General features: G+C 43.8%; 1 protein-coding gene across 4 annotated transcripts in view; it reads right to left on the minus strand.

Annotated features, from left to right (window-relative positions):
• Positions 1 to 558: 558 nt before the first annotated feature.
• Cep152 (centrosomal protein 152) overlaps positions 559 to 13,491 on the minus strand; it is a 65,955-nt gene continuing 53,022 nt past the window's right edge. For 2 of the 4 annotated variants that reach the window (XM_028858259.2, XM_037205190.1), the window contains 6 exons: positions 10,292 to 10,456; positions 7,991 to 8,087; positions 7,169 to 7,272; positions 4,795 to 4,951; positions 3,825 to 3,937; positions 559 to 1,816 (listed from right to left, as the gene is read on the minus strand). In XM_028858259.2, the coding sequence (XP_028714092.1) occupies positions 858 to 1,816; positions 3,825 to 3,937; positions 4,795 to 4,951; positions 7,169 to 7,272; positions 7,991 to 8,087; positions 10,292 to 10,456 (1,595 nt within the window). In that variant the 3' untranslated portion in view covers positions 559 to 857. The remainder of the gene's footprint in view (positions 1,817 to 3,824; positions 3,938 to 4,794; positions 4,952 to 7,168; positions 7,273 to 7,990; positions 8,088 to 10,291; positions 10,457 to 13,491) is intronic. The other 2 variants (XM_037205189.1, XM_037205191.1) reach the window with 2 other exon arrangements.

Raw genomic sequence — 13,491 nt, forward strand, 5'->3', positions numbered from 1 at the left:
AAACTTGAGTCATCTGTCAGGAAAGCCAGCACTCTAAAGCACTGAGCCCTCTCTGTGGCTCTCCATAGCCCTTGCTTACTGGGACAAAAGGCAAAACCATCAGCACAGTTGGGGCAGACTTGGTGATGCCATTAACCAAAAACCTAAGGCACATTGAAAGCTTTTGGTGAATGGGAGATACTCTTGCCGGGTGAAAGGTACTCCACCACAGACCATAAAACCAGTCTCTATAAAAGAACTGGAATCATTCAAATTATATTCTCCAAAAACAATGGAAAAATAGGGAAAACCGTATATGTATATGTTGGGGGGTGGTTCCCAAATTCTTGGAAATAAAGTGACATATTTCCAAACAACGCATAGATCAAAAAACAAGTCACAAGGAAAACCAGTGCAAACTAATATACAACATATTGATATTTATGAGTTGAGCTTAACACTACATCTGGCTGGTCATATACACAAGTAACCAAAGTCTGTATTTTTTGAGTTGATTTCAAGTATGATGTCAATGTACCATTTCTAGACTATAAACTACCAAATAAATCATGACAAATCTACAGATTACACACAATTTTATTAAATACTTTAACACTGCAAAATAAGTCAGCTTATAAATATAAACGTAGAGGGCTGAGTAACCGAACAAGCACCACACAGACACAGCACACAGCACATCATCCAGGCCCCCAAGATTAAGGCAGCGTCAAGCCTCAAGTAACTGCATGAGAAAACTTTACTCAGGAATAGTATCAGGCACATGAAACGACAGACCTCATAATTGATTTTCAGTATAAAGTATTCCCATCCAGTTTCTCGTGTGAATAGTAATGATTCTTGTGAAATATGGCACATGATTAGTCTAGATTGGCAAACGGGCTGTCAAAGCCACTATCTTGCTGGCTAGTCAGGGGAGCAGTTAACTTTCTCAAAAGCTTTGGACATACTGATGATGGTCCTGTGCCACTCAGTTTTCTGTTCTGCTGGGATGAGTGTCCCAGAGTCGCACCCATCTTCCCTTGCTGGGAAGGCAGGGTCTCTCTGGGCAGATCTGGAGTGTAACCGCTCCGACGGACCATATTACTTTTCTGGGCGTCTGGAGGACAACTGGGTGCTGAGAACTGTTTCAACTCAACAGAGTCCCCCAGCATCTCCGGAGTCCTTTGTGACAACAGAGGACGATCGCCACAGGGTAAAATCCTATCAGAAAGCCGGCCTGGAGAGCTGCTAGGCCCCCCTTCATCCTTCACTGGAGTGTCCACACCCTGACTCGTCTCAGATACAGCACTCTCAGTTTCTGTTAGAGAACCACAAAGAGATGCTTTGAGCCTTGGTATTTCACTGGGACCTCCAAGGCTTGTGTGTATGGATCCTGAGACGCATCTAGGTGAAGATTTCTTTTCAGCAGTTCCAAGGAAGGGGATGGCTGAATAAAGAAGTGACTCAGAGCCAGCTCCACCGGGTGGGTCTTCCTTCTTGTGCAAATCAAAGGCACCTTCGCCCCTACGTGGAACAAAATCAGGAGCAACCTTCTTTGCCAAGATGTCTGGGGGCCTGCAACTCTCATCCCCCCACTGACGGTCAGAAGGCAAAGCTGTAGAAGTCACGGGCTTTATTTCTCTGTGTTCTGAATCCTCTAACTGCCTCTGGAAATTAGATGCAGCCCTCCTCCTAGGAACTTGCTCACACACACTTCTGGGGATAGTTTTTCCACTGTTTGGTTTGCTTTCAATGTACTGTGGAATATTCTGATTCACACTGCTCCTTTTTGATCTTTCAACGCCCATCAGCATCTCTGAAGTCAGGGGAAATGCTACTATGTGCAAAGGAACACAAAGTTAGGAGCACAAGAATTAAGAGAAAATAAACACTTTAAAGAGAACCATATATTTACAATTTTGTGTATTATCAAAGAAAATGCATCAGTGATAGACCAGTATAAATATTCTTTTACTCGTATCCATAGCAATGGTAGTTTTTGTGGCTGAAACGTTACATCCTGTGCTGGCTAGTTTTATGTCAACTTGACACAGCTGGAGTCACCAGAGGAGGAAGGAAGCCTTATTCTCAGCCATTCCATCTTTTTTTGGATGGGTACTACAACATTTTAAGAGCTGACTGCAAAGCAATGTGGCTCTGCCTCTGATGTCAGGCATGAAGTTCTGACACAGTGTGCAGAACAACCCCATGGTACTCAGAAGGAACACCCCTCTGTAAAAGCCAGAACACGGCCCCAGATCGGAGGAAAGCCAGCCACAGAACTGAGATGATCTGAGTAGTGACCTCGGAACCCTGAGTTGACCGACAGAAGCAGGTTCCACTGAGGACATGATTTTCACGTCCTTGCCCCCAAACCAGAAGTCGGCTTTCTTGTTACATGCCACTGCCCTTTGTACCTAAAGTGCACCAATCCAACACCTACACAAGTAAAGCCTGTGGCTATATGAGAAACATTCTGGGTGCCTGCACAATCTCGGCTTCCAGGTGACCAGAAGATCAGAGGGTTCTTCCAACATAGGCATGTTAATTGGGAAATAGCAATTTTCTCCTTGTGTTTCTACCAGTGTTTACTTTTCAGACGCTAAAGCTGTGTTCTACAGGACATCATTTCATTATCACCTGCTCCTTTAATGTACGCGCTACTTTGCCCGCTTATGTATTTATGTTTAAATTCCAATAGCCTCATTTCATCTCCTTGTTATCATTCTCTATTACCTTGAGTTCTTGTAAAAATAGCAAGTATCAGTATTTTGTGAAACCCTTACCCCATTCACATTCAGTGGTTGCTGATGTTGCAACCTACTTTTAGTATCTATTTATGTATGTCTTCTGGCTTTCTTTCTCTTTTTTGATTTTGTTAGACTAAACTTTTTCTTAAAGGTTTTCCTCTAATAGTCTGGAAGTCATATATTCACGTCTTCTTCTTGGCTTCCCTAAAGTTTACATCTTTCTAAGAACAGTCACTATCTTCTGAACATCCTCAGGTTCTGCTTTTTAAGTAGTCTTTTGCCTTCGGTAGGCATTGTTAGCTTTGTTCTGCATCTGTTTCTACATCTCTTTCATGCTGACGACGTTCTTGAAATGCATGGTGGTTCTTGGTTAAATGTTTACTCTTAGATGTCTTGAATGCAGTGTCTGCCTGTGCTGCATGACTGAGGAGCTGGTGGAGGGGAACAGTTGTGTTGCAAGGAGGCAGAAAGACCCGACAGCCGATGCTCAGGACAGAGGCTACGAGCACATTCTCGACGCCAGGCAGCCAGCACTCTGGTCTGCCTCCACCTGGTCCAATACCAGGGTTGGGAAGGGAAAAGAGAAACGGAACGGGAAGGAGAGTGGCGGGGAAGGGAGGAGAAGGAAAGGGGAGAAGTGAAACCAGTATTTCCACCTGGGCACTGTTCTACACCAGCAGCTCATCACCTGCCGGCACCACGGGCCGCTGCTTCTCCTGGGACACACGATCCCGCACGTGACACAGGTTTTGCTGTTGCCCCTCCCTGTGCTGCTCTGGGGCAGTTCTGAGCTGAGGTTCCCCATTTTCTCACACATCCTAGAGCTTCTGGCCTATCAAGTGCAACTGCTCAAAATCCGGTTACAATTTTGCCTTTTTTCCCTGCTTTGTCAATTAAAATCTTGTCCACCACTCCTCTGGATGGATGGACGCCACAGCGACAGTTGGTGAGGCTATGAGTTTGTACCTGTGGAAAGTGCAAACCGGCTTTCTTTCTCCGTACCCCAAGTACAACCTTATGAACCAGCTGACTCCTTATGGAGCCCCCTTTTTTCATACAGAGAGTATCAGCTATCCAATCGGAAAGAGAACCCACCTGAGTGGCCTGCCTGCGCACACCTGACTCCGCAGTCTGACTCTGCGATTGTTCCCAACAACTCTGCCATTGTAGCGAGCTTGCTAGCAGCGTTCATAATCTTCTTCTCAGCTCTATGGGGAATTCCAGAATATAAAATCAGAACAGTTTAAAATGAAACTCATGAGACTCCTCAGTCCTGGGATTGTTTCCTAATGGCTCTGCCAACACCGAGGGAAACCCAGCCTAAACTTCTCTCTCGATCACATAAACTGTCCTGGTGTGGTCAGGACACACAGTATACATGATCACATAAACCGTCCTGGTGTGGTCAGGACACACAGTGTACATGATCACATAAACCGTCCTGGTTGGTCAGAACACAGTGTACATGATCACATAAACCGTCCTGGTGCGGTCAGGACACACAGTGTACATGATCACATAAACGGTCCTGGTGTGGTCAGGACACACAGTATACATGATCACATAAACTGTCCTGGTGTGGTCAGGACACACAGTATACATGATCACATAAACCGTCCTGGTGTGGTAAGGACACACAGTATACATGATCACATAAACCATCCTGGTGTGGTCAGGACACACAGTATACATGATCACATAAACCGTCCTGGTGTGGTCAGGACATACAGTATACATGATCACATAAACCGTCCTGGTGTGGTCAAGACACACAGTATACATGATCACATAAACCATCCTGGTGTGGTCAGGACACACAGTGTACATGATCACATAAACCGTCCTGGTGCAGTCAGGACACACAGTGTACATGATCACATAAACCGTCCTGGTGTGGTCAGGACACACAGTGTACATGATTGACAGCACACTGTCCTGGTGCGGTCAGGACACACAGTGTACATGATCACATAAACCGTCCTGGTGTGGTCAGGACACACAGTGTACATGATTGACAGCACACTGTCCTGGTGCGGTCAGGACACACAGTATACACTGAACTCACCCCTCTTCCTTTCCATTATCCTGCAGGATCTGCTGAAGGCAAGTCAGATAATACTTGCGCATCTTGCGGGCAGTTTGCTGCCGTTCCCGCAACACTTCCGCCTTCACCATTTCTGCGGCTCTTTCCTTGCTCTCCTGAATGTATCGAAGCATGTCACCTGCAGAGGGTGAAGAAACCCCCATGATTTTCACTGTTTCTCCAAAAACAGAAGGTGCAAACTTCAGAGCAGTTTCCTGGCAGATGAGGTGAAGAGAGCACAGTAGAAACGTTGTACTTCCCACACTCTTTGTAATGGAACACTTCACAACGCTGTTTGAGTAGACTCAAAAGAAAAGCACTCTATCAGCCCTAAGATGGCGATGGCTGCATGTTGGGAAAAACACCGTGGATTCTGTTACGTTCTAAAACACTCAATGAAGTGAGCAAGAAGTCTGTGTTCTACTGTACCTTACGATACGGTTGAGGAAAGAAACCCCAGGAGTGGGCAGAAAGGCAGACACTGGAAAGGAGGAAAACATACGTCCTTCCCTGTGCTCTAAAGGTCTCTAGTCCATGCTCAGCCAGTGCTTTCAGTAAACAACTCACAAGGGTCGCACAAGATGTTCTGCACAGAGTGGAGAGAACTATGTTTCTGTCTGAAAGTCACATAAAATCATAATCCATACTTTTCTCTTCGTCTCTGTGGCTTTCATTTTTACTACTACTGATGAAAGCTAACTTTTAAATAAATCTAGGACTACATTCTACATCTAGAACTTAGCCACTCTTATATCAGGAATGCCTACTCACACAGGAACTGCCCTGTCAATGTCAGTAAACATCCGAAAATTAGATGCTCTGTGTACAAATGCTAACTGGGGGTCCACTTTTCCTCTGTGAGATGGGAGAACTGAAATGATGTTGCCACATTAACCTCCAATTACCCTTCCGAATGTTAACTAAACCAGAACACGTGCCTTATGTCAGGATGAAAACTGCATCATTTCCACTTCTTGTAAGAGTTGTTTGCTGTAACCTTGCCCTTTGCTAGTATGATGAAGAGTAACTGAGAAATCTCACTGATGAAACTGACTGGCCTTTCACATCTACAAATGACTTTGATACCCAGCGATTAGAATCTGAGATTTTTCCTGCCTTTTGTTAAAAAATGAAAGCAATTTTAGGAGGAAAGTCCATTTCTCTACATAAGCCCTGACTGCTGTATGAGATACACACCCATGCCATGCACTTTTGTAGTTAAAACACAGGCGTCTTTACTCTGGAGGCACCCTGGAGATGCTCTACAAGGCGGCTGGTACTGACAAAGCCCTGACAAATTCCTAGCCATTTGGAATAAGAAGAAATAATACTGACTAGATTCATCCCCACAGTTCCTACGTCTACAATAGAAATCTGACTCAGATGACACACTCCCCCACTCCGTCCCTCCCTCTGTCATATTTCAGTCTTCCCATGGCATGTTCTTTACTGCAAGTTATTTATGCTCTGAGGCTATTACATTTTAAGGTAATTTGAGTCTAACGTCTAAACAAAGATTAAAAAATGATAGTCAACAATATAAAAGTAACTATTCTTAGGAACTAGAGATGACTCGGTGGTTAAAAGTACTGGCTTCTGTAGCTGAAAGTTTTCCTGTGTCCCACCCGGTCTGCAGCTGCTCAAACCCAAGCAAACACACAGAGGCTTACATTATTTTTAAAGTATGGCCATGGCAGGCTTCCTGTTAGCTAGCTCTTATATCTTAAATTAACCCATTTCTATTAATTTATGTTTTGCCACATTTTCTGTGGCTTTACCTATGTCCCATTACATGTTGCTCCTTGGGCAGCTGGCTGGCATCTCTCTCTGCCTCCTTCCTGTCTCTCTAGTTAGAATGTCCCACTTGCCTCCAAGCTGCCTTGCCATAGGCCAAATGGCTTTATTTATCAACCAATCAGAGCAACACATATTCACAGCGTACAGAAAGACATTCCCCCATCAGGCTTCTCTTGCAGAGGATCAGGCTTTAGTTCCCAGCATCCACACAGTGGCCCATAAGCACCCCTAACTCCAGGGCCAGGGGACCTGATGCCATCTTCTGGCCTCCACAGGCATCAGGCATGCACATGGTGCACAGACACATACTTGAATACATGTAAAATACATGAATACATGTAAAACAAAAATAGATGTTAGAAAAAAAACTACTGGTGTCACTTGGGCAAACTAATCCATTACTATGTGATTTTTGAGATGGCATCAATAATCTCTTCTAAAGCTGAAGAAAAAGGCAGTTTGGAAAATTCACTAAAATGGTAAACCCTGAGTTTCAATTTTACGACAGTGAAAAAGACCCACCCCAGCAAGGATCTGGAGAATCTCTTTAGGGACTTACGTTTAATTTTTTTGACCGCTTTAATGTACTGTCCACGGAGTTCTTCCAAGGCCTGCCTACTACATGGCAGCCACTCGCTCTCAATGGCTCCTTCCGACAGTGACCTAACCCCCCCCAAAAAAAAAAAAAAAAAAAAAAAAAATTGCAGAACAACAGAAGCTGTAAATAAAAAGCATCACTTGAAAGAGTTACACACATTCTTACAATCTAATAAAATGACATGAGATATGCCCAGGACGCCACACAAAGGAACCACCATTATTCAGTTATTTAGTATAAGGGGAAAGCCGGGGTAGAAACTCAGTTGGTAGAGGGACTGCTTAGCATCCATGAAGCCCTGGGTTCCACCCCAGAAATCAGGAGTCATAGTGCACACCTATACACCAGCACTCACTGGACTGAGGCTGAAATTCAAGGTAATGTTGAACTACATTTGAGGCCAACCTTGGGAGACATTAAACCTTGTCTCAAAAACAAAACAAAAAAAAGGAAATCGGCAAATCAACATTATGATTGCCTAAGTAAATACTGGCAAATCCACAAGGTGAAAATGTACACAGCTACTGGAGAGCACGTTGTAGGAGGTTCCTAGTAACACAGGGAAATGCTTCTCTAATCTTATTATATAATCCCCAAATCCCAATTTTTTGAACATTGTACACATGGCATGTATATATAAACAGCCTAAGTGATACAAAACAAAGGAATAATACAGTCTTCCCTGTGAATATATTTCATGTGAAATAACACAATGATTCAGGGCGACATTTCTACTAACATTAAGGCGCTCAGAATGAGATGGTCTTAACTATAAAACTTTACCGTGGTGGTGATCTGCAAAGGCCCCTCAACGCTTCCAATTGATTCTTCATGTCATTGTTTTCTTCTATTAATTCTTCAACCACTCTGCTGTTCTCTTCTACAATAGAAAGCCAGCATTAATCTACGGACGTGCTTCAGAGGGGGCTGCCTACTTTCCGGTTCTCTCCCGTGTTACCTCCCCGGTCAGCCCTGCACTGAACCTTCCCCTGTGCAGTTTTCTCAGCATTTAAAATGTTTCCTCTTCATCTCCACTGCACATATCCTGAAACTGGTGTCCCGCTGTCTGGGGTGAGCGTGCTGAGCTTCCCAGCTGCAGGGAAGCTCTCCAGAATGGGGCTGCTTTGCTTCTTGACGTGCTTCTGCTGGAACTGAGTGCTGCACACAGCATGCAAGAATTCTGCCAGCAGCTACATTCCCCACCAAGATCCGGTTTTCTAATTCTATGTATGCTCAGCTCCTAGTACAGAGTTGATGTTCATAAAGACCATCGTTGAGCAAGACCTCAAGAGAAAGTAAAAAGAGAATAACCTAAGGTAGGTACCCTTCTTTTACATAGTGCAAGGTGTTCAGAAGAGGCTGACAGAGCCCAAGGGCTGGGGAGCAGAAAGCTTGCCCGGCAGAGTGCAGACCCAAGGTGAAATAACACAATGTTTACTAACTCAGTTTACTGGCTGGATGGGACTGAGCAAATTCCTTATCTTTCTAAGCCTGAGTTGTCCCAGGTGTAAAATGGGGACAGTGTTACACATCTTAACAGATTACACACTAATAAAACAACTACTGCATACCAATGCTCAGTAACTGTGAACAAAGCCACCCCATCAGCAGACCCTAAGAACTAAGACACAAGCGCAGTGGACTTGGAAGCCACTCACACCTACTCTATCACTCTTTGATGGATGCTATCAAAAAAGGAACTTAAAGACAAACAAGCGGAACTACAGGGGTCATGTAATAGATTTATGACAAGAATGCAATACAATCATCAATGCCTTACTTAATTGTGACCCTGGCTCTTTCATCAGTCCACTGTTTGGAAAGAAGCCACCTTCCTTGGAGCTTTTGACTGGCACAAGACACCAGCTTCAAAACTCACTGTGCACAGTAACTACACAAGGTGTGGCGACACACGGCTTCGATCTCAGTGCTCAGGAGGCTGAGGCAGGTGGATCTCTGTGAGTCTAAGGCCAACTCAGCCAACAAAGTGAGTTCCAGGCCAGCCAGGGCTCTATAATGAGATGCTGTCTCTAAGTAAGTAAATACAATAAAATAACCATTTCATGATCACAGTGTAGAGTGCTAAATATTACTATGTAAAAATTACAAACACTGAGGAGGGCTTAACAAGAAAGTGTTACAATCCAATCCTTTAGCTGCTTCATGAAGGACAGACTAGCAGATAAAAAAGGAAGCAGAAAGGCGTGAGTGAGTGTCAACATCAGACCAGATGTGACATGAAGCCAAGAATAAGTGAACGGCTTGCTTGCCTCTCCCCACCCCCACACAACTGTTTGAGACCCGGCATTCAGGTTTGTTTTTATTGTTATAATTAGTCATTCAAACATTTACTGCTTAGTATAATGTGGGTACTATGATTCTGACGACAAATAAGATAAGAAACAGTTTGGATGGTAGAATCCAGAACAGCAACAGAGAGAATGGAGGAGGAACCCATACTGCTGTGCCCACCCATCTCCGTTGGGAAAATCAAGGACTTTGCAGAGAACATTTCGTGAGTTAATCCTAAAGCATGAAAGTTAGACCAAAAGGTAAACAGCAGGGTCAAGGACACACGACAGAGTGATAATACCACAGGCAAGGCTCAGTAGCAAAGGAAACAACCGGAAACGGTTCAAATGTCCAGTCAAGAAGACGGGGTAGAGGGAGTGGAGAAGAGGAGGACAGAGGAGCCACGGAAGGCCAGCAGCTCCCTTCTTCGGAGGGCCATGGGAAACGGCAGTGGACAGCCCTGTCAGCATGCACGAGTGCACCGGAGCGAGGCTGGCCCAGACCCCCACACTTTATTTATGCTATTCCCACTTCCCAGAGCAAAGCTGGGCTTGACCAACACTTCCATTTCCAGTGCACGGAGCACTGCCTGACACACACTCAGGCCTGCGAGGTCTCATCCATCGAGAAAGGAATGTGAAGCTCTTTAATTCAGTAGTAAAGACAGATCCAAACTGGATTCCATCAGCTCCACAAGAGCACTGGTGCCCACGTTCACAGAAGCGTTCCACCTCAACATGGGAGCCAGGCCCCGCCAGCCTCCTAGGGTAGCAGTGAGCCCGAAGTGCTGACCTCCAAGTTTCTCCACTGCAGCCTTGTACGTCCTTTCTAAATGCTGAAGGTGCCTACGGCACTTCTCCAGCTTCCTTTTCAGATCTCGACACTCCTGCGTTTCCCTTTCAAGTTCTCGGAAGCAGAGTCCACAGCACCAATCTTTAATTTCAAAGATCTTTTTATCTGGAAAAAAAAATGAAATAATACAAAACCTTTTTATGAAACTGTTTGGGTTACGGGCAGGCAGAGAAAAAAAACCCAGCTGGCAGAACTCGTGACCAAAGGCCACAGCATAATTGAAAGAGCAGGGTGCTCAAGAGGGAGGCCAGGTCTAACTTCGGTCCCAATACTTGTTGGCATGGTTACTTAGCCTCTGTAAGGCTTAATGCTTTGATCCATTAAACTCGATAATGCCATCCAGTTTAAAATTGCTATGAAACCAATGCCCAGATCTTAATATTGAATACCATTCTCCATAAAGGGAACTTCATAAAAGACAATTTAAGAAATGGCTAACTGGGGCTGGAGATATGGCTCAGAGGTTCAGAGCATTGACTGCTCTTCCAGAGGACCCAGGTTTAATTCCCAGCGCCCATATGGCAGCTCACAACTGTCTGTAACTCCCATTCCAGGAGATCTGACACTCATGGCAAAACACTAATGAGGAGAAAAATGGCTAACTTCAAAAGTAGAAGATGCATGTACAAAATGAAACAGAAATATCTTGGCAAGCCAGAAAGTATAAAGTATTGAAAACTAAGAAAATGTGAATCGTACACATAATGACACGAATGGAGAGATAAATAGCTGAACAGATGAACCAGTAAATAAAGAGAATTGTTTTTATTATTATAAAAACATGCTGAATGCCAAGTGGTAAATGTAGAGAGATGTTCGGAGTTGGAAAACTTATCATTTTGCAACCAGGATATAAAGACAATCAGGCAAGAATCACCAGCGACCACCATATCCAAGAGAAGGCTTTAACGAGAAGGCTGTTTGCACAGTCCTCAAAGTGCCTCTCTGCAGACTGCTGACTGGCTGCAGATGGAGGGAGGGCAGTAATTATATAATGAATAAACACAATTTTGACCAGGTGATCAAAATTAACCTCAACAATAAAAGAAAAAAACGGCCACTGTGCTTCCAGATGTGAAAAGATACTATCAGTGTAGCCTTCCGGCCAAAGAGACCCAATCTGAATAGATCTTGAACAGAAGATAAACCTCAAATGAATAAGTTCTGTTTTGAAAAAAGAATGGCTTTGTTGATACCCATGGAAAAGCTGCCCCTTTCTGCACAGAAACAGAGGAGGAGGGAATGGGGGAGAGGAGGGAAAACGTGGTTGGGATGTAAAGTAAATAAATTTAAAAAACAAACAAGCAAAAAAATGAGGGGAAAGAAAAGAAAGAATATTAGTCCTCAACACTTCAAAGCGATAAAAGACAAGGAGACACCATGGGAACGCTTTCTGTCAAAGGATGCAAAGGCGAATGAGTACAGGACACAGTGTAAATGAGTATAATGTACAGGGGAAGTGCTATCCTAGACATCCTTTAGGCGAAGAAAAATCAAATTACAAAGAATATAATGTGTATTAATCCATTTTTATCATGTTTAAATAAAAAATATATAATTGTCAAGATGAAAAAAAAGAAAACCTAAATGGCTTTTGGAACTTGTGGGAACCCGTTTCCAGGTTCCTCGTGGCTTTACCCAGCAGTCCGCATATAGAGGATGATTGGACCACGGGCCTGAGTGCAGGTGTCTGAGATGGTCTGCACTTGGCTGTGCTGGGGGAGGAGGTCTTTTGCTCCACCCCTTGGCATCTCTATAAATCCCCTGGGGCAGAGACAGTCAGGGCCCGTTGGAATAGGTTCCAGGCCCTCTTGAGGCTATCCTGTATTTTCTGTTTATCTCCACAATCCAAATCCTTCTATCTAATATTCCCTGCTGCTCGCACTCAAGAAAACTCTGGGGAACTGTGGGGTTGGTGGGTAAACGCCCCGCAGGAAATCAGGTTCTCTGTTACCACAGGCTGGGAGCTGCTGTGGGTGGAACTGTGGTGTACTGCAGACCTACTATTTCATAAGCCGAATGGTGGGTTCCTGGTGTTAGCGTTCATAACTTACCTACACACTATTTATATTCTTGGCATATATGAGATATTTCATCATCAGTGGTCAAATTACTTAAAATAATAAGATTAGGAAACTAAAACCAAATCTCATATCCCCCATGGTAACTTCTGGAAGTAGTACTGTGGTAGTTTGAATGTAATTGGCCGCATAGGCTCATAGGGAGTGGCACTGTTAGGAGGTGTGGCTTTGTTGGAGTGGGTGTGGCTTTGTGGAGGAAGTGTGTCACTGTAGGGGCGGGCTTTGAGGTTTCCTAAGCTCAGGACACTGCCCACTGTGTCAGTCGACTTCCTGTTGCCTGCAAGATGTAGGACTCTCAGCTCTAGTCTCACATCTGCCTGCACGCTGCCATGCTCCCCGTCATGATGATAGCGGACTGAACCTCTGAACTGTAAGGGAGCCATCCCAATTAAATGTTTTCTTTATCAGAGTTGCCGTGGTCATGGTGTCTCTTCACAGCAATAAAAACCCTAACTAAGACAGGTACTATAAAGGACTTTACAAGATTTAGTCTTTCTGTGATTTTTATTATTCTATTGTCAATAAAAAAAAAAAAAAAAAAAAAAAAAAAAAAAAAAAAAAAAAAAAAAAAAAAAATAAAAAAAAAAAAAAAAAAAAAAAAAAAACTGAGCCAACAGTAAGCAAATAAGTCTGGTTACTGGGGGTCTGAGAGGCTGTGGGAGGGGGTGACAAAGATTTTCTGATGTAAGCAGGAAAACTTAGCTACAATTTCCTAATGAGTTTACAGATATGCTCACAGGAAAAAGACAAGAGAAAGAAAAATGAATTTTTGTACAGTGCTGTTGGCCTTCAGTCAAAGACAATTTCTTTCACAAGAAGCCAAGTCACATCTAAATTTTATCTCTACCATTTAATAGGTTACAATGTAACTCTCAAGTTATTACAAATGTGATACATGAAACAAAATACAAATTAGGGTCTTACTGCCATCCACTAAAGAAACTCAATAAGGTATTCCCAGCCACCTAGAACTTAGAGGTAAGGGGAAAGGCTCTGCGGAGAACATTGACAAAACCTGCCAGCTAAAGACCACTGTGATACTGCGTTAAGTCATGAGAA

This window comes from Peromyscus leucopus, chromosome 4 (genome assembly GCF_004664715.2).
Source record: "Peromyscus leucopus breed LL Stock chromosome 4, UCI_PerLeu_2.1, whole genome shotgun sequence".
In the NCBI taxonomy this organism is placed as follows: Eukaryota; Metazoa; Chordata; class Mammalia; order Rodentia; family Cricetidae; genus Peromyscus; species Peromyscus leucopus.